At 31.9% G+C, this 19,825-nt stretch overlaps 2 protein-coding genes across 3 annotated transcripts; one reads left to right on the top strand and one right to left on the bottom strand.

Moving 5' to 3' along the window:
• Positions 1 to 3,745: 3,745 nt before the first annotated feature.
• Positions 3,746 to 12,995, top strand: LOC126750649 (FYVE, RhoGEF and PH domain-containing protein 6). 2 transcript variants are annotated; one of them, XM_050460319.1, is made up of 7 exons: positions 3,746 to 4,495; positions 7,798 to 7,984; positions 8,040 to 8,168; positions 8,226 to 8,413; positions 8,469 to 8,599; positions 8,658 to 8,769; positions 12,533 to 12,995. In XM_050460319.1, the coding sequence occupies exons 1-7, from the start codon at positions 3,905 to 3,907 to the stop codon at positions 12,905 to 12,907; spliced, it is 1,713 nt and encodes a 570-aa protein (XP_050316276.1). In that variant the 5' UTR covers positions 3,746 to 3,904; the 3' UTR covers positions 12,908 to 12,995. The 2 variants fall into 2 exon arrangements, with proteins under 2 accessions (XP_050316276.1, XP_050316275.1); XM_050460318.1 differs by having other exon boundaries at positions 3,749 to 4,495; positions 8,655 to 8,769.
• Positions 12,996 to 13,035: 40 nt separating this feature from the next.
• On the bottom strand, positions 13,036 to 18,771 carry LOC126750653 (cytochrome c oxidase subunit NDUFA4). Its single transcript, XM_050460323.1, has 3 exons — positions 18,614 to 18,771; positions 13,606 to 13,749; positions 13,036 to 13,165 (listed from the first exon to the last, which is right to left on the bottom strand). Exons 1-3 carry the CDS (start codon positions 18,653 to 18,655, stop codon positions 13,112 to 13,114), a joined length of 240 nt encoding a protein of 79 aa, XP_050316280.1. The 5' UTR covers positions 18,656 to 18,771; the 3' UTR covers positions 13,036 to 13,111.
• Between the last annotated feature and the right edge of the window lie 1,054 nt (positions 18,772 to 19,825).

Genomic DNA, 19,825 nt, shown 5'->3' with positions numbered 1-19,825 from the left:
CAGTAATTAATTTTACAAATTATTGTTAAAGTCAGTATATAATACATAAAATCATGCATAAAATTTAGTAAAACCACTTTTCGCAGGCAGTTTATCATAAAACAAAGGTGCATAATAGTTAATTGAAAATCGTGTTCTTTGAAGCCAACCCAATTCCCATCTCACCACCGTGATTGACATGTGTTATTCAATGTTCAGCATGTATTGTTGCTGGTTTTTATACGCATAAATAAGACATTCATATATATACCTTGATGGAATCAAAAATGTGAAGTAACTGATACAACTTGACTATCTAATTTAAAACAAAGATTTTTTGATTTAGATAAATTGTTTTTTCAACCTGTATAATCATATTGCAAATTACAATATCACAAATAGAAGTAAAATATCTTTTGAAAATTTATTTAATGTGTTTCGTTAAAAATTTCCCAGCAATTTCTCGCTAAAAGCCTATGACTTAATTTTCTTAAACAAAAAGTTTCATTTTTCTAATAATTAAAATTATATAATAAATAAAATAAATAAATCTGGCCTTTATTTGAAAAAATATACAAGTTTATGGCAAAGTCTAGCAACACTGTTATTCTACTTAACCACAAAAATTGAGAAGAATAGAAACAATCTTATAAAAACTTATTATTAGATAAAATACACACATTCAAAAAAAAACAGAAAAATACAGGTACCCTTACACTAGCTAACACAATTTTTAAATTTTTCATTTTTTTTCCCTTTTTTTTCCTTCCTTTCTTTTTTTTTTACTTTTATTTTTATTTTGATGGCAACAGAAACATAATTATCGAATTATATTATCCAAATAATGTTAACAGTCAGTTAAAGCTTTGAGAAATTGAAGAAAAAAAAACTTTTATTTTAGCCAAGTTGTTCAGCAAATAAAATTTCTCTAAGTTTATTAAACTTTAAATTAAGTTAATTTTAAAGTTAATTTAAACTTTAAAATGTTGAAAGACTTCATGTTTTCAGGTAATAAGTTAAGCAAAGTAATTGAATTATACGCAAACGATTTTCTAAAAACGGAATTGGGGAATTGTGTATTTATGTTTGCGCCTAATCTTAATATTGTGAACTGCAGACCTAGTAAGAAAAAGACAATCTATCTGAGTACTATTTATAGATAAATTCATGGTCTTATGTAAAAAACTACCCAAATGAAGTCTCCAACGATTTTCCATTCTGAGCCATTTAAGCTGGTTAACCTTATGTGATATATGATCACGTCTACTCAAGCCAAATATCAGTCTTCAACAGGCATTTTGCATGACTTGTATCTTATTTTTTTCAAGATAAGTAAGACATGGAAAGTAAATAAAATCACAATAGTTGAATCTTGATAGTACTAGTGATTCAGATAGCATTTTTGCAAGATTTTTATTGAGATATTTACGATTTGCGTAAAGCAGTTTTAAGTTGTAAAATGCTTTTTTTCTCATGTCTGCAACGTGATGTTCAAATGAAATGAGTCCATTATCAAGTCCAAGTTACGAGTCACCTCAACAAAGTTAAGTGGCACTTGATTAATAGAAATATTAATATTATTCTTTAGAAATACTGATTTTTTTAATTTGCAAATAACATTACGTTAGATTTAGAAGAGTTTAATGTTAGATTATGCTCAGTTGACAAATGCTGAATAATGTCTAATTCTTGATTTACTAAATCATTAACAATTCTATATTCATGAGGTTTGAATGAAATGTACAGTTGTGTGTCATCAGCATAGGTAACCTTTTTACAATGTTTTAAGGAAGCGAGTAAGTCAGACGTATAAATTATAAATAACAGTGGGCCCAAAATAGATCCTTGTGGGACTCCAGTTAAAATATAAATCCTATCGGAAAAATTGCCTTAAAATATGCTCTAGGTTCTTTCTGATAGATAAGACTTTACTAATTGTAATGCTGACGATTCGATAGCAATAAGTAGCTGATGATTTATTGTATCAAATGCCTTCGAATAGTCTAACAAAATAAGCAGAGTTGCAAATCCCTTATCATAAGCCTCGAAGATATCATTAGTTACTTTTGCCAAAGCAGTTGAGGTGCTGAAACCTTGTCGGAACCCACATTGGCTAACTGGTATAATTTCGTTGTCATAAGGCAGGTAAAATACTTATTATACGTAAGTCGGAAAAGTTTTTCTGGATCGTTAGATTTAGGTAAAGGTATGCCCTTTGCATTTTTCCAAATAGGAGGAAAATATTTCTTTTCAAAACAGCAATTAATAATATGCACTATACAGATTTCAATGTGAGGGATACAATATTTAAGCATACGCAGAGAAATGTAGTCAGAGCCGACAGAATTTTTTTAAAAATTAAGTAGTATTTCATGGACTTCTTGTTTTGTACACATCGTAAAAGAAAAATTAAGTAAATCATTCTTAAATTTATTGGAACTATAAAAATTTATTCCACTTTGACAGTCATTACTTGAGTTTTGAAAAATCTGGGCAAAATAGTTATTAATAAGGTTAGGATCCGATAAATTTTGCGGTAAGTCTTGGCTATTTTTATTATTGACATGAATATTGAGGTTACTTAATGCATTCCAAGTTCTTCGTGGGTTGTTTTGTGGCGATATAAAATTTAGATATTGTTGTTTTTCCCTCCTAATGGCCGAAACCGTCAAGTTGCGTAATTGCTTATATGCTTGCCAGTCTGCGTTGTTTTTCGACAACTTATATGTTTGTAGTGCTTTATCCCTGTCTCGCATAAGCATTTTAATATTTGCTGTTAACCAATCTGCTTTGGGCTTTGTGACCTTTCTAGTTTTCGTTGGTGCATGTTTATCAAATAATTGAAGAATAAATGAGTTTAAGGTATTAATCTTTGCATCAATATTTTTCGTGCGTATAATTGAAAACCAGTCCAAAGAAAGTAGGTCATGTTTAAACTGCTCTAAATTAAAGTTTCTGAAACAGCGGTATGTAATAATTTTTGAAGGAGTTTTTATCTTAGGCGACGAAATATCGCAATAACACAACTTATGGTCTGAGATATTGTCAGCATTCATCGTCCCAACCAGATTAATCTTAATCTTAATTTCTACTCTGGTCTTACAAAACAATTTTGATGTCGTGGTGGTAACAGAAACTTGGTTGCACGGGGAAATTCCTTCGGAATTATTTGGCATTCAGGGTTTTAATGTTGTTCGTAAAGATCGTTTACATGGTAGAGGAGGCGGGGTGCTGGCTTATATAAGGAATACATTTTCAGTTACTGAGGTTGGCTTTGATTTTGATGTAGCTGAAACTACTGAATATTTGTTTTTTAAATTTAAAATTTATGGAAAGACGAAGTTTTATCTTGTTTAGAAACTTATGATTTAATCCTAAGTCCTAAATCCTATCCTTTAAGTCCTAAGTGAGCCTACAAGAATTGCAGGAACATCTTGTACTCTGATCGATCCGATTTTTCTTTCAAAAAGTTTTAAGATTAATCTTATATATATTAGATAGAGGGCATAAGAATTTTAGAAAGGCTAAAGTGGGGCACGACACAAAGGTTGGGAATACTTATGTTTAAAGGGTCAAAATTCAATTTGAAAAAATGTGTGAAAATTAATTCTTTAAATAATATTGGTTTTAGGGTCCAGTTAACTTATATCCAATGGTAGTCTTACCTACAGCCACAGCTTAGACATATTACTCATTTATTATTACTGCTGTACTTTAGACACTACCGAAATTGACAGGATTATCTGTCATTTGTCATCAATTGTTTATTTTTAAAATTTTTCGTTAACGATTCTCCACAAAAACGTCTAATCAACTTTTCGATAAGTTTGTAGGGCAGAAACTGGGCCTTGACATTCCACACCCTGGTATTAATACGGTTTCCTATCTTTCCTAGTGGTGATTTTTCTAGTCTCTAGTGGTCAGTATGAGTGCCAGTGAGGATGAAACCAAGAAGCAACTAGTAGTTAAATTAGCCCCTTTAACCCCTGAAGTATTACAAAAATATAGCCCTAAAGTACCTAGGTCCCAAAAAAGAGAAAAACTGAGAAAAAATATTGTTGGATTTGAACCGCATACCCCAAAGGCCAGTATAGAGTTAACACTTGAACTAAAAAAAGTAATCAATGAAAGAAACATCTTGACTTCGAAAACAAGAAAGAGAGTATTTGACTGTCTTGATGAGCTAAAATCAAATACAGAGGAGGAGAGCCGCAATTTCAAGAAAGAAAAGGCCCTTTTAGAAATTGTTAATAGTGAAATAAAGTATGTAAAACAACTGGAAATAATTATAAACTTTTTTATGAAACCTGTACAAGAGAAAAAATTATTGAAAATTGATGATTATGAGGTGCTTTTTGGTAATATTACCACAATATATAACATCAACAAAGAATTGCTAGAGGAGCTGGATAAAGGGTTTGATAATGTTCCACATGCATTTTCAAAAATTGCTCCATTTTTGAAACTCTATTCTGTATATGCATATCAGTTTAGGAATAATTTGAAGATATTACAGGTAAGGTAAATGCTTTTTAAATCTTAATGTTAAAAAGAAGAATCTTTTTAATGAGTCTAAATATTTTAATATTTATTTATGAATGTAGATACAGCTGGATACAGCTCATTTACATTGCATTTGGGGAAGATGTTGTGGCTGTGGAAATCTTTAATTGTGCCATTAAAAGAGAGGGATGCATATGTCATAAATCCTATTTATCGCTTTGTCCTATTGGTCCTACCAGTAATCGACAAAACTAAAATTTATCATCTATTAAATCTTCTACCAATAACATTTAGGAGTATGTATGGGAGTAGTTTGGTATAAAATCATTCTTATATTATACCATATATTAATTACATCATTTCACGAAATAAAATTTATTTTGTGTTTTCAAAGATTTTCACTTCAGCAAATATTAATTAAGTTGTTATTTTAAATGTTGTTTCCTATATGTTTGTTTTTCTCTTGCTTTTCACATTGATATTTTTGGAAAGTCCTTGTTTTATATCATTATTGAGTTATTTAATGTTTCTACTATTAAAAAACATTCATCTGATCTATCATTGTGTAAATAGACCAAAAACCAAAGACATAAACAAGCTTGCCTTCTAGTACCATTATTTTTAGTAATCAATATATAGTGTCACAAAAATTTAATTTCACCACCGTAATTAAAACTTTATATAATTCTATAACAGCATTAGGGAAAAATGTTTTAAAGGAACAGGAAAGGTACCTTAATCAGAAATTAATCTGAATGCTATCAACCAATAATTCTTTTTTCACCCTGTAGATGCCACCGAGGTCCTTGAAACAATTCAGTGCTTGAAGAATCATAGGTCTTCGGGTTCCAATGGTATCTCTTCATGTCTGCTGTCACTTCTGCCTGTGAGCGCTTTAGGTGCTTTGGTTTGGGCAATCAATCAGTCATTTCTTCAGGGCGAGTTCCCATCCTGTTTAAAAGAAGCTATGATTATCCCTCTTCATAAGGGTGGTAGCTTGGACCGACCCTCTAACTTCCATCCCATATCAATTTTGTCTACCCTTTCCAAGGTTCTTGAGCGGCTTGCAAAAAAGAGAATTGTCTCTTTTTTGACCAAATACAATGTGCTGTCCCCTAATCAGTATGGATTTCAGTCATCTAAGGGCACGCAGGATGCCATTTTCAGATTCTTGGAGAGTGTGTATCTATCTATGAACTCCAAGGAGGCTGCAGCAGCAGTGTTCTGTGATCTGTCCAAGGCCTTCGATTGTGTGGATCATGGAATACTGCTGTCAAAGCTTGATTTTTATGGATTTAGGGGAGTGGCTTTGGGGTGGTTGAAGTCATACCTGTCTGGCCACACCCAGAGGGTGGTTGCATCTGGATGTTCGTCAGGGATAGCACATCTTAAATGTGGTGTACATCAAGGGTCAGTGTTGGGTCCTATTTTATTTTTATTATACGTTAATGACTTAAGCTCTCTATCACTGCATGGACTAGTGGTTCAGTTTGCCGATGATACTACAATTCTGTGGCATAACAAAGATCAAAAATTAGTGAGATCTCTCATAGTAGAGGACCTTCACAAAATTAAAAAGTGGTGCATCTGCAATCAGCTTGTATTCAATGTTGATAAGACTTTTGTTCTGGGCTTTAAGTGTAATGTAGAGGGTTTTTTGTTTGATGAGCAGAGCTCACTACATGGTAGGGATTATTGTTGATTTCTCGGCCTCTTCATTGATGAGAGTTTAAGGTTTGACATCCACGTTTTGGGCCTCGCTGTTAAACTTTCTTCTGGTTGTTTTGCAGTCAGGGTTGCTAGGCATGAGTTGGGGGCGTTGTTTGCTTGTTTAGTTTACTTCGCCTTAATAGACTCTTATATCCGTTAAGGGTTGCCATTTTGGGGTTTGTGCTCCAAGGGACTCCTTAACATGATTTTTACTATTCAGAAAAAAGCATTAAGGTATCTGTGTGGTGTTGGTCTGAGAGTCTCTTGTAGACCTCTTTTTGTAGCTAAAAGAATTTTAATAGTTTTCTCACTCTTTATATTGGAAACTGCAACACTCATACATAAGTCCGTAAGTCCACCATCCTGCACCAGTCATAATACTCATCAAGTGGGCAACTTATCTCTTCCAATCCCCACTTCCTCACTTACGAGAAACTCTCTTATATTTATTAGTCATCAAATATTTGATCATGTTCCTTTTTCAATTAGGACTGTTACAGACCTTAAAAAGTTTAGGAGAGAACTAAAGAAATTAATCTTACCAAAAGCTTACTACAGCATTGAAGAGTATTTTAACAATTCATTTTAATATATAAAATTTATTATATATCTGTTGATCAGATTTATTTTATTATTATTATTTTTTTTTATTATTCTTGTTTTATGTTGGTTCTCACCTTTTCTTTTCTTCTTTTTTGTTTTTTTTGTTTATATAAAATATGCTTCTATGTACAATCAAAATCGATTCTGTATTTTGTTTTTGTCCTGTATAACCAAATAAATACTTGTATTATAAATTCTAGGATTAGGAAGCTTTTGGCACAAGTTTGTAAATTTAGCAAATAAAGTATATTTTGACTTTGATATAAGTAGGTAGTAAAGCATAGTAAGTAGAATATCATATCCTAATAAAAAATGTACCTAATTTGTATCATAATATTAAAAGGATTTTCTTTATGAATAAACATTTTTACCTAATAGTGTCTGATAAAGCTTCTTAAATACATATTTTTAAACATGCTAAAATATGCTGATGAAACTAAAAAAAAGGGATTTATTTCAAACAGGTTTGTTACCCAATTCCAGGAAAAAATTAACCGATAACGGTGCGTCCATTCTATTATGTCAGTGATAATATCCAAAGATATTTTCTAAGTGAGCAGCATCAACATTGTACCTTTTAAAGGTTTCTATTAACAAGATTCATTTCTTTTATGCTAGGATAACATTTTTAAGCAGTGTTTTATGAAGCAACTTTAATCAGCAATTTTCTTCTCCCTCAGGTATTAAATTTGCTTAATTTTACTTAGACTTCTTCAATCTATGAATATACAGATATGATTGTTCTTCTTTCCATGAGCAAAATGGTCATGCTTTGAAAAAAATCTCCTTGGCCTGCTATACATTCATTATTCACTGCATAAACATGAAATATAATATGTATACAATATTTCAAAGTTATATATAATTCTCTTTCTACTTTATTTAGAAGTAATAATAATTTTTCTAATATTCATATGTGCTACTAATTTACTCCTATTACATGTCTCTTTAAGGACTTGATTAAATTTGTCAATTTTAATAAAAGTATTTTTTTTTAAATAGAATGCAAGAAGTTGTAACCCAGCTTTTGCAAGTTTCATTGAAAGCCAGGAAACCAGGCCAGAAGTACAAACTAAACTGTCGGCACTTTTAATAACCCCGATTCAGAGAGTTCCAAGATACAAACTATTATTGACTCATTTGTATGAACTTTCAATTCCAAAGGATAAAAATTATAAACTGCTAAAGGGTAAATATTATATCTCTCTGTAAAATTACTAAGTTTTAAATGTATGCCTTTGCAGAATGTATGGTAAAAATTGAAGAAGCAGCCAGTCACATAAATAAAGTAGTGGATCAACAAGAAAATGCTCAAAGACTTTTAGAATTACATAGATATATGCGTGCAGGGGAGCCCAACATTATTACACCTGGTAAGTTTATTTTCTAAGGTTTTCTGTAGTTGTTTTTCTCAATATTTGGGCCTGTAGGTCGTGTATTAAAAAAGGAGGGAATCCTTCACAAAATGTCCACGAAAAAAAATGGCCACAGTGAAAAACTGTATGTTGTACTTATGAATGATATAATTCTATTTACCAAAATGAAAAAGGAGCATTTACTAGTGGGTTCCTTGAAAGTTTGCAACATTTTTCCACTTAACAAAACTAAAATAACCGAGGTACTTAATTCAGTATTTTCTTTATATAATGAAATGCTAAGGATTATTTTTGCAGATTTTAGACAAGGGTTGCATGAAACTCACTAGCCAAGAAGAAGAATTGATATTATATCATGATCAACTAAGTGAAATGGTTGCTTGGGTTGAAAGCATACAAAATGCAATTGACAGTTATTTAGAAGATAGGTAAAAGTTCTCCATTGATTTTATGCTTCTAGGTGTTTCTATATTCGAATTTTAGAAGAACTTTAAGGAAGGAAAGTTCCAACCGAAGAGCTGTTAAGAGAAAAGATATCAATGAATACCATGAAATAGGTGTTAGCCCTGGACAACCTTTAAAGAAAAGAAAAACACAGGCAAGTATTTATTTTATTTTAAAAAAAATTATTAGAAATGGAAGGAACATTTTTAAAATTAGGATGATCAAACAAATATCATGCCTATTTTAGTACAATAATTGCACTAAAATAATACGCACCTCACTTTTTCTATTCCTAATGTGGCAAGTAATAACCACTAGCTTAGATCACCTTTATATATCTATAAATTATATAACATCCAATATAATAATAATTATAATAAATTTATGTAAAATGTAAAACTAATTTAGTATCTCAATATTACAATAATAATTTAAATTTACCATCAATTAACAAAATTATAATCTAATGAAATACTTAACCAAATTTAATGTTACACAGCATTGGGCTACAGAATCACAAAACAATTAACTATGGCTTTCCTAGAATTCGCAAATTGTAACAAATTAGTCGCAAAGAAGTCCATGTTAAAATCATGACAAATTGTGGACCACATTCCAAATGTGGTCCACAATTTGGAAATAAGTTTCCCAACATAAAAACCCTAAAAATGTATTCTGGATTTTACATCTGCTAATGTTCTTGTATCTAGGGTTCCATATTACTGATGCAAATTGAAGCTTACTAAACACATAGTGTAAAAGTAATAAAGCAGGGCCGTATCTGGGGGGGGGGTTTGGGGGTTCAAACCCCCTCCCCCCCCCCCCCGAAAATCTTTTAGCGTAAAATAAAATTGAAACGACTGGTAACTATAACTCTTTTTTATAAATTTACTTAATCACGGTCAACAATACAATAAAATAGTATTTAAATCACTCTATTGGTCAAAAAAGGAAATTTCTAAAGTGCAAAATCATTTTTTCTATATTAAAAATAAACGAAAAATAAACTCACAATAGTCTGGAATTGTAAAAAAAAACCGTTAAGCTCGCGGGTGACTTTTTAGGTGATTACTGAAGATCAAGCTTGAGATCTGACAATCGTGCAACGCTGCTCCGCGACATGAATAGATTCGTCTATTTATTATTTTTAGGTTAGGTTAGGACTGTTAGGAGTAAATCTTATGTACCTGCCATATTATAGTGTGTACTAACTTGTTGATTAATAGTTACTATTTATAATATAATATTATTTAATAGACTAATAATAGTGTTTGTGTAATGTGTAAACACTGTAAATAGACATTGCAATTTTCAAATTGACAGCAGTAGGACAAAAGGTAATCTGCATTTTTTTTTATCTAAAGTGAATAATAATAATTTTTTTTATCTACAGTCAATATGAAATATATTCATTTAAATGTTTGTATGGTCAAACCTGTCCTCCGTGAATTGCAAATAATTATGTTTCTGCATTTTTTGCACTAAATGAAAAATAAGTAGAAAAATATACAAAAGAAGAACTCAAAATTTCAATTGGGGTGGCTAAAACGCTTTCGGTGGCTTAGCTACACTGCCAAAGATGAACAAGGTGCAGTGTGTAAATATTGTGCAGTTTGCTCATGTGAATTTAGTGGAAAAGGAGATCATCAAAAGCTTAACGCTTTAGTTGCAAAACCTTTTAACAAGTGGAAAGATGCTATTGAGGTATTTATTCAACACGGTAAAACTATCACAAAAATAACTCCGTTTTTTGCCGATAACTTTAATGCAACTTTTAATAGATCTGTGCACCAGATATCATGATGTAACTCGATTCCAGCCGTTCGAAGCAAATTGCAGAAAACAGAAGAAAGCTAGTACCAATTATTAAGACAATTATCTTATGTGGCCGTCAAGAGTTAGCTTTACGAGGAACTTCCGAGTCTGGACCCATAACTTTGGATCAGCCCACTCATAATGACGGAAATTTCAGGGCGTTACTACGTATGCGCCTCTCATGTGTGGAGACAAAAATTTAATGCATCACGTTCATGGACAATCGTTAAACGCAATGTACATAAGCCCAATAATTCAAAATAATATAATCAAAATTTGTGGCGAAATAATACAACATGAAATTGTAGTTAAAATAAACAGAGCAAAATATTTTTCTATTTTGATGGATGAAACTACAGATATTTCTCGTGTTGAACAATTATCCCTTTGTGTAAGATATATAGATTTTGATAAAAATGTCGACAACTCTTCCTAAACATTGAAGGAAGATTTTTTGAAATTTGTAGCTGTTCAGAATACTACTGGTAAAAATTTAGCGACAGTAATGCTGGAAAGTTTACAAGTACTTGGAGTGAATTGCACTTACATGGTTGGACAGGGTTATGATGGGGCCGCTACAATGAGTGGCAGTTTTAAAGGTGTCCAGGCTATAATTAGAGAAAAATATCCAGCAGCAATATATGTGCACTGTAGTGCTCATTCTTTAAATTTAGCTCTTGCCCATTCCTGTAAAGTTCAGAGTATTAGAAATTGTATTGGAACAGTAAAAACATATTGCAAATTTTATAAAAATATCAGCTTTGTGCACTGAGATATTAAAAAATAAAAATAAAGAATATATTCCAAATAGTAAATGGACTAAGTTAACATCCATGTGTGAAACTCGGTGGATGGAAAATCATGATGGACTAATTAGGTTTACTGAAGTTTTTAAACCCATTATTGAAACATTAGAAGAACTAAAACAAGTAAGAGACATCGAAACTTATTCAAAAGCTTTGCAGTTCCTTCAAGCTATTATGATCAGTGAGTTTATCATCAGTATGTTAACAGTGTCCACTTTATTTGCTTTTACTCTACCATTATGCAGAATTCTCCAGACTGTGGATTTTGATCTATTTAGCGCTGTGGAGCATGTGAATACTGTTATTAGTCAGGTCAGGAATATGAGACTGAATATAGATCAAGAATTCAAAAATATTTTTAAAAAATCTGAAGCTATTATAAAGTCTATAGATGATGAAGAATGCATAAAAATACCTAGAATAGTTTCACGAAAGCAGAATCGTTCTAATGCCATGGTAGCTACTGCAGAGGAATATTTTCGAATCACAGTTGCAATTCCTTTTTTTGATCAATTTATAGAAGAACTATCTGCAAGATTTGCAAATCACTTTCATTGTTATATTGTCTAGTACCAAATATGTGCGAAGCACACATAGTAAAAATAGAAGACTTGTTACTATATGAGGAATTTTTGGACCTAGAGACGTTATCTGCAGAACTACAGTTTGGAAACAAAAATGGATTAAGCTGCCTCAAGCAGAAAGGCCAAAAAATGCTCTTGATGCATTATCAGCATGTAATCCATCTTTGTTTCCCAATATTCATACTCTGTTGCAAATTCTTGCTACGTTACCTGTATCTAGAGCCTCATCAGAACGATCATTTTCATCGCTAAGGCGTTTAAAAGACTATTTGCGCAATTCAACTGGTCAAGAGCGGCTAACAGGACTTGCCCTTTTAAGCATGCATAGAAATATTATAATTGATACCGCAGAGGTCTTAAATCGTTTTGCGAGGGAAAAGCAAAGAATTATGCAGTTGTTATTATAATTACTATTTTTAAAATTTTAACGTTGTTAAATGTGTTTTTTAGTTTAAACTGGTATCTTCTTTTAGTAAAACCTATTTATAAATTAGTTTTTTTTTATCCCTAATTTCTCAAATGTCACTGGCCTAAACCCCCCCCCCCCTCCAAATTTTGTGATAAAGTGTTATTATTTCTTAATTTTGGAAGTTGGCACATTGTCTTTTTATAAAACCTAAGATTCTATTACAATCAATGTGTAGACGGTAATAGAATTTATTTATGTAGTAGGCCTATTAAGTAAGGGAGATAATTTTCTTTTACATTTTAGGCACCAACCAGACCCCAAGACGTAAATTCCACACCGCAATTGCACCATAGAATTGCCGCAAGGCGTTCTATACATTCTGCCTACAATTCAACCCCAATCAAATTAGAAGACAACCCTGAAACTCTCCATTTAAATGGGACGGGATTTCCCATGTTGGAAACTAGCGCTTTTTCAAACGATAATGATTCGAAAATTGAAGAAAGTGCAAATGAAGACACTCTGAAACCAAAGCCGGATCAAGAGAAAGTTGATGGAAAAGATGAAATATTTGTTTTTGGAAGGCAGAATAACGACCAAAATGTTAGTAAAATAAGCAGTTTCTTTAAAAGCTTTGGGACAGGGATTAAAGGTTTCTTAGGTTTTAAGAAGCACTAGTGAAGTTGATAATTTTAATGCAATTTTTTTATTTATTTAACATGTTTATAGTAAATAAACAGAACATTTCATACAAAAGAAAAAGAAATGTTGTTTTTGTCTTGAAAATAGGTTAAATGAAAAGACAGTTAGCAATAAGTTTACTTTATTTAGCAACTAAGACATCTAACAATTAAATTACTTTTATCACTTGTAGAGCAACTCTTAATACTTTGGAGCTGGACTTTCCAAGTCTTTAGGAATAGTGGGGGAGTAGAACTGAAAATATTTATAAAGTTAGTAATCTAATACAATGTATTTTTTTTAAATATTAAGTGGCCTCCATAAGATTACCCATCTATGGGTATGGCAAGTTCAATGCTTTCTAACTTAATTGATCTTTTATTTTACTAAATGTTAATGTATATTTGGAGTATTTTGTTTGTTCTGGAATACCAACAATATTTAACACCCTGTATACTATCTAAGATTAAACCATAGTTTATATATTGATTGGTATTAATATCAGTTATTAAAGCTATTTTGCTTTAGCAGTAAATACATAATACAAAATACAGATTTTGGTTAAAAAAAAAAGAAAAATATCAATAATTATATGAAAACTTATATGTACATACATCCTTGAAAAATACTTTAAAGCATAGAATGCAAAATTGGTATGAGGTAATTTTTGAGCCACCTAGTACAAAAATGATTACCTTGTACTGCTTGCTTCTGAATTCCTCATTGGAAATTTCTCCTGTCCTCTGCCATTGAACATCAGGATTTCTGACAGCCAACCTTATGGTGTATAGTGCAGCTCCAATCATACCGGCCCCAAGGCAGACAAACAATGGAATAAGCTGAATTATACAAAACAAAAATTTTTCAGATGTTTTACTCTAGGGTCAGGACAATTATATAATAATATGCTATTATGTTCTTATACAAACATCCATACCACATTTAATTAATTACATGTAAAGATCATGTGGAATCCATTCCCAATTTCAATAAAATATACTCTAGGAACTAATTATTGAGAAATAACTTACTATATCAAGATTTATTAGGCAAACTAATAGCTTATGTTTTGTATAAGTTTAAGAGATAAATAATATACAGGGTGGCCATTTGAAAACGAAACAGAGCCTATTTTGGGTCCCTCAGAACATTTGCGAAAAAATCCCCGGGCCCGTCAATTTTTGATTCAAGGGGGAACAATTTTTTTGCTAGTTTCGCCCCTCTGAAGGCAAAGCCCTAGCGGGGGTGACAAGGGCCCCCAAAATTTTAAATGGAACGGGGGGTCGAGTGATACCTTATTTTGAAGATATTTTTATGTAGATTCTAACCCTAAAGTTTTAAATCGTTACTATTTGCCTAGTCGATACAGGGGCTAATAAAAGTTACAAAAACATGTGAACATTTTTTATGAAAAAAAATGCTTGTAAATTTAGCAGTTAAATAAATACAAAAAATTTTGTTCTCCTACATTGTGAACCGTACTTTCTGTTTTTTTTTTTTTAATACCCATAACTATCTATGCCAATTCTGCAAGGGAACTCTTGGTTATTGTTGAGACTGTTATTATAGCAACATTTTGTTAATTCTATTCCATTAAATAGTGGTTGTCAAGTACGGCTGTCAGATCATAGTGTGTCAAACAAATAGCTCTTTAAAGTTAGTTAGTTACAACATTGAGTGTGATAATGGTTTATTCACTTGCTGAAAGAGTTGAAATAATTTCTCTTTTCTTTGCGAACAATGAAAATGCTAATAGAACTGCCCAGCTCTTTAACACACTACAACACCCTAATCGACAGATCCATTGCAAGTACATTTTGGAATTGGTTCAAAAATTTAGGGAAACTGGGTCTGTGGCTAATAAAAAGCGCGAAATGGATAATCCAGTGGTGAACGAAGCTTCAGAAGTAGCTATTTTAGGCCATATTGTGCAAGATGCTATACTGAGCACAAGGAAGTTATCAACCGAGTCTGGTATTAAGAGAAGCAGCATTCAGAAGATATTAAAAAAAAAACAAGTTTCATGCGTAGAAAATGCATCTCGTACAAGAACTAAACGAAGACGATTTTGATAGGCGAGTACAATTTTGTGAAACTATATCTGAACAAGCCGCCAATGATCCACACTTTCTATTATTTAATGTATGTTTTTCTGACGAATGCTCCTTTTTCCTAAACGGTATTGTGAATCGTCACAACTGTCGCTATTCGGCTGATTCAAATCCCAGAATATTTCGTGAGGTGCATACACAACATCCTGAAAAATTAAATGTTTGGGCTGGCATTTTTGGTAAACATATCATAGGCCCCTTTTTTTTACCTGGCAATTTAACAGGAGAGATGTACCTGGAGTTATTAGAAAATACAATTCATCCAGCATTAGTGGAGATACTAGAAAATAACAACAAGTACTTGGAAAATCATCTAGTATTTCAGCAAGATGGGGCGCCACCCCACTATGCTGCAAGGGTTCGTCAATATTTGGACCAAACGTTTCCAGGACAATGGATTGGAAGAAGAGGAGCTATTGAATGGCCTCCTCGTTCCCCGGACTTAAGGGCGTTAGATTTTTTTTTATGGGGCTATTTAAAAACTAAAATTTATGCTAGTCAGCCAACATCGCTAGACCATTTGCGACAAAGAATAATTGATGAATGTCGTCAAATCACCCCAGAAATTTTGCAAAATGTACGGGAAAGGTTTGAACAAAACCTGTATTATTGTATGGAAGTCGAAGGCCAACATTTTGAACATTTACTTGATTGATTTTATCTTGAAGCCCTTTATTTAAAATTATACTTTATTAGCCCTTGTATCGACTAGGCAAATAGTAACAATTTAAAACTTTAGGGTTATAATCCACATAAAAATACCTTCAAAATAAGGTATTACTCGACCCCCCGTTCCATTTAAAATTTTGGGGGCCCTTGTCACCCCCGAAACTAGCAAAAAAATGTCTTTCCCTTGAATAAAAAACGGGTCCGAGGATTTCAAATGGCCACCCTGTATAATACATTATGACAGTCTATAATTTTAGAGTTTTTATAATATTTCGTAGATGGATATATACATATCATGTTTAATGAAAAATTACATATTTAATTAAATTTTAAAGTATAGTTAAGTTATAACACATAAATAGACTACCAGAGTGGAGAAGAATCACAGATTTCTTTCAATTTAACAGTGTTTATTTAATCAAGAAATTTTGAATTTTGCTTTTATGTAATTTATTGCTTATATTATATTTTATATAATTAGGTAGTGATTGTTAAATACTTTATAGACTCATACTGATCATGTTTTATCGTGTAGTGTTCTCCACTGGAAGTAGTCTGTTGGTTGATCTAAATGTGGAAGTTTTGTAATTGCCTGATTCCTACTGTAACTTTCAGACATTAATTGACCATGTTTTAACAAATTTAAATTTTAAACTTTCTATTATTGACAATTCTATAAGCAATCCTATTGTATAAACCTAATTGACATCACAAGACAATTTTATGACTATTGATAACTCTTTGTTTTTTTACTCTCTACATGTATTTCTTTAATGATTAAACCTGTAAAATGTTTGACATTGTAGTGAAACACATGTCGAGAGTAAAAATAAAGAGTTTTGGTTAGTGGTAAAACTGTTTTGTGATTTGGATTCTATAAATTATAACATTTATAAGTAATATGTTTAGAGTTCAACACCCCAAAATCTAGCGGGTAGAGTGTTACCAAAAAATTTGTAGACTTCATCTTTTAAAAAATCTCATTTTTGCTGTTTTCTTCCAGGACGTTAGGTTTGCAATGGAATAATTGAATTTCCGGGTCCGTTAAAGTTAAAGGGACGTCTAAAAAACGATTTTTTTTTGAAAATTTTTACATAAAATGTTGAGCTTGAACATTTTATTGATAAAAAAGTGAGGATGAAGTAAAAAAATCCAAAATTTTAAAAATTATAAAGGATTTTCTACTTACGTATGATTCACAATTACACCCGGCTTAACTACACTCTATTTGCGACTAGGCATCACGTTGATCATTATATATGCTATTAATTTAAATTTAAAGCCTTAAGTAACAAAATTCTGCAACTTAGAAGGATTTACATCACTTCTTTAGGTGATAAACACAAATTTCCATTCACACGCAAATCAGGAATATCAAATATGTAAATACGAATTTATTCATAAATAAAAAAAACTGTCAAAATGTCACATATTTATTGGGAGTGGCTACTGTACTAGTACGATTATCGTAATTTTCTGTCCTGTCTCATTATAGGTAAGTATTTGTTAATTTATATAATCATAAAATATGCACACGGGGCGGTAGCCCCGTGTGCGCATACAAAGTGGGCGCACATGGGGCGGCAGCCCCGTGTGCGCACATGGGACTGGGTGGTTGGCGCACATGTGGAGTTGGGATTGCAAAAAGGGATTGGAACCTTGGGTTGGCGCTAAATAGTGGGTTGGGTAGTCGTTTGAGCCCTACTTAGTGAATGGGATAATAATTAGAAAATGGGAATTATAGGCACAAACACGCGGGGCGGGAGCCCCGCGTGTTTGTGCCTATAATTCCTATTCCTAATGCCTATAATGAATTTAAAGATATTTATTGTTTCGACTATAACTTAAAGTACATTAAACCTCATCGTTATTATTTACCTATAAATAATTAAATATCTTAAAATTATGTTTTTTTTTCAAAATGTATATTTATTATATATAAAATTACATAAAATATCAAATAATTTAAATAAATAATACCTATTTTTTAACACCTGATAAATGTGTTTTGATCATGGAATGTAAAATCTAACTATATTGTGCCTTTATTATCTGAAATTGAGTCCACAGCCAACCCATCCAACTAAAAAGTGTACCCGGCAAAACCAAAAAATACTACCGAGGACGTAGTGAAGCCACTGCCATTTTTGTCAAGAAGGTTGTTGTTTTATTTTTCTTGTGTGTAAATTACAAAATATGTAATTAAAAGGGGTCCAAAGCGATAAAAAATTATACAAATTTACAATAATAACCCCCAAAAAGTTCCAAAATTGCCCCAATATATATATTTTTTAACTATAGCAAAATCAAGAGCTAAAAAACCTTGTGCAAGTTGGCAATAATTACGTATTTAACGTATGTAGAAAAACCTTCATAATTTCCAAAATTTTGTATTTTTTCCAATCATCCTCACTTTTTTATCAATATTTTGACCACACTCAACATTCTATGTAAAAATTTTCAAAAAAAAATCGGTTTTTAGACGTCCCTTTAACTTTACCGGACCCGAATTTCCCATAATTTATGATTTTTTGAAAAAAATATTTTTTCTTTTCACAAAAATTACTGAATGCTTATATGTATGCAAGCATAGATGATAAAGATTTAGGCTTATTTAAAAGATAAAGCAATATCAGTAAGAATTGGGATATAAAAGCAATTTGGTACCTACTGTCCTTTTAAGTTGTCAGGGAGGGGTTATGCTGCTCAGATCAATGGAATACTGATATTCCTTGATTTAGGTGCATGTGAAAAGCTTATAACGTCATTTATTATAATTATAAATTGAAATGTGATTTTATGTTGTGCTTTTAAGACGTTACGTAAACGCACAACGTAGGTTTTGTTATAAATATTTGGACACTTCGGCCTGGTCGATTTAGTTGATATCATTATGAACATATCGGGGTATTTAGATACTTACCGATGGATGCTTTTTAAGGGATTTAAGGTCCAAGCCCTGCATTTTGCAGTTTTAAGACTATTTTTCAAGTTGAATAATGTAAAATGACGACTTTTTTACGATCGACCACTTGGACTGATTGACAGATCGAATTTGACAAGACTAACTGACAAGCCTGTGTGAAGTTAGCATCCATATCCAGCGACCAAGTCGAGAACGCGTCATATGTTGGTTGCCAGCGATGTATTATAGTCCGCACTCGCTGTTATTTAATTGATATAAATCTCTTGAAATTCCCAAGGGATTTTAAAAATTTTCTTCCAGATATTGACAAAGAATAACTAAATCGATTGCTGGTGATTATAAGCCTCTACAAAGTAGGGTTTTCTTGTGAAAATGAACTAAAAAGTTAAATGTTAAAGTAATGAAAACTGCTGTAATTCCCAAAGGATTTGGATAAAACATTTTCCTATAAGAGATAATAAATATCTCGATCGATTTAAGATGTTTGCAAAAAAAAACAAATGAATGACAAGAAATTGATCCATGCGGCTGATTTTTCAGGAGAATCCTGGAGGATTATAAATGAAAATATAAATATTTCCAAAAATAAAAGACCTTTGAGTCTTAATGATGCAAATAGCAATATTATTGAAGGCTGAGTTTAATATTTAATATTTAATGCCTTTAATAACTTTTTCTTGGATATATCACAAACTTGCCCGCCCTCCCCAAATTTGATAAAATAAAATTACTGTCTTCCCCACAGTTTCTTTCTTAAGGTAGTGAGTCTCTGGGAGGTGGGTAGTTAATCTGGGAGAGAACTCTGTTTTGACAATAGTTTACTAGAATATGTAAAAGCAGACAAATACATCTGCTACCAAATACATTGACAGCCACTACAATATCTGAGCGTGTTGAGTTTATTTATGCGCTTAATGATAAGGAAAAAGTTATGGGCTTTTTCTGTGACTTAAGCCGTGATTTTCATACAATCAACCACGACTTATTATTGCAAAAACTATATGCTGTGGATGTGCGTGATATACCGCACAGCTGGGTGACTTCATACCTCTTAAAACGGAACCAGGTTGTTGTATTAAATGAAACTAAGTCCTCTATGGGCCAGGCAGATATTGGTGTACCACAGGAGTCAATATTGAATGGACCTATCTTTTTAACCCATCACTTTTGACCACCTATTCTTTTATAACTTGCAAAAAACTGCAGCAA

The sequence above is a fragment of the Anthonomus grandis genome, chromosome 2 (assembly GCF_022605725.1).
Source record: "Anthonomus grandis grandis chromosome 2, icAntGran1.3, whole genome shotgun sequence".
Classification (NCBI taxonomy): Eukaryota; Metazoa; Arthropoda; class Insecta; order Coleoptera; family Curculionidae; genus Anthonomus; species Anthonomus grandis.
Note: the sequence above shows the minus strand (reverse complement) of the source record. Positions and strands in the feature narration are given on the sequence as shown.

What these genes read in the sequence shown, in the direction of transcription:
- LOC126750653 (XM_050460323.1), bottom strand. Translation starts at nt 18,655, where the DNA reads ATGCAGGGCTTGGACCTTAAATCCCTTAAAAAGCATCCATCG. An exon ending in CCCTTAAAAAGCATCCATCG is followed by an intron (nt 13,750 to 18,613) that starts GTAAGTATCTAA and finishes TGTATAATTCAG; the next exon opens with CTTATTCCATTGTTTGTCTG. An exon ending in TCAGAAGCAAGCAGTACAAG is followed by an intron (nt 13,166 to 13,605) that starts GTAATCATTTTT and finishes AAATATTTTCAG; the next exon opens with TTCTACTCCCCCACTATTCC.
- LOC126750649 (XM_050460318.1), top strand. Translation starts at nt 3,905, where the DNA reads ATGAGTGCCAGTGAGGATGAAACCAAGAAGCAACTAGTAGTTAAATTA. An exon ending in AAATTATAAACTGCTAAAGG is followed by an intron (nt 7,985 to 8,039) that starts GTAAATATTATA and finishes ATGCCTTTGCAG; the next exon opens with AATGTATGGTAAAAATTGAA. An exon ending in TAAAGAAAAGAAAAACACAG is followed by an intron (nt 8,770 to 12,532) that starts GCAAGTATTTAT and finishes TTTACATTTTAG; the next exon opens with GCACCAACCAGACCCCAAGA.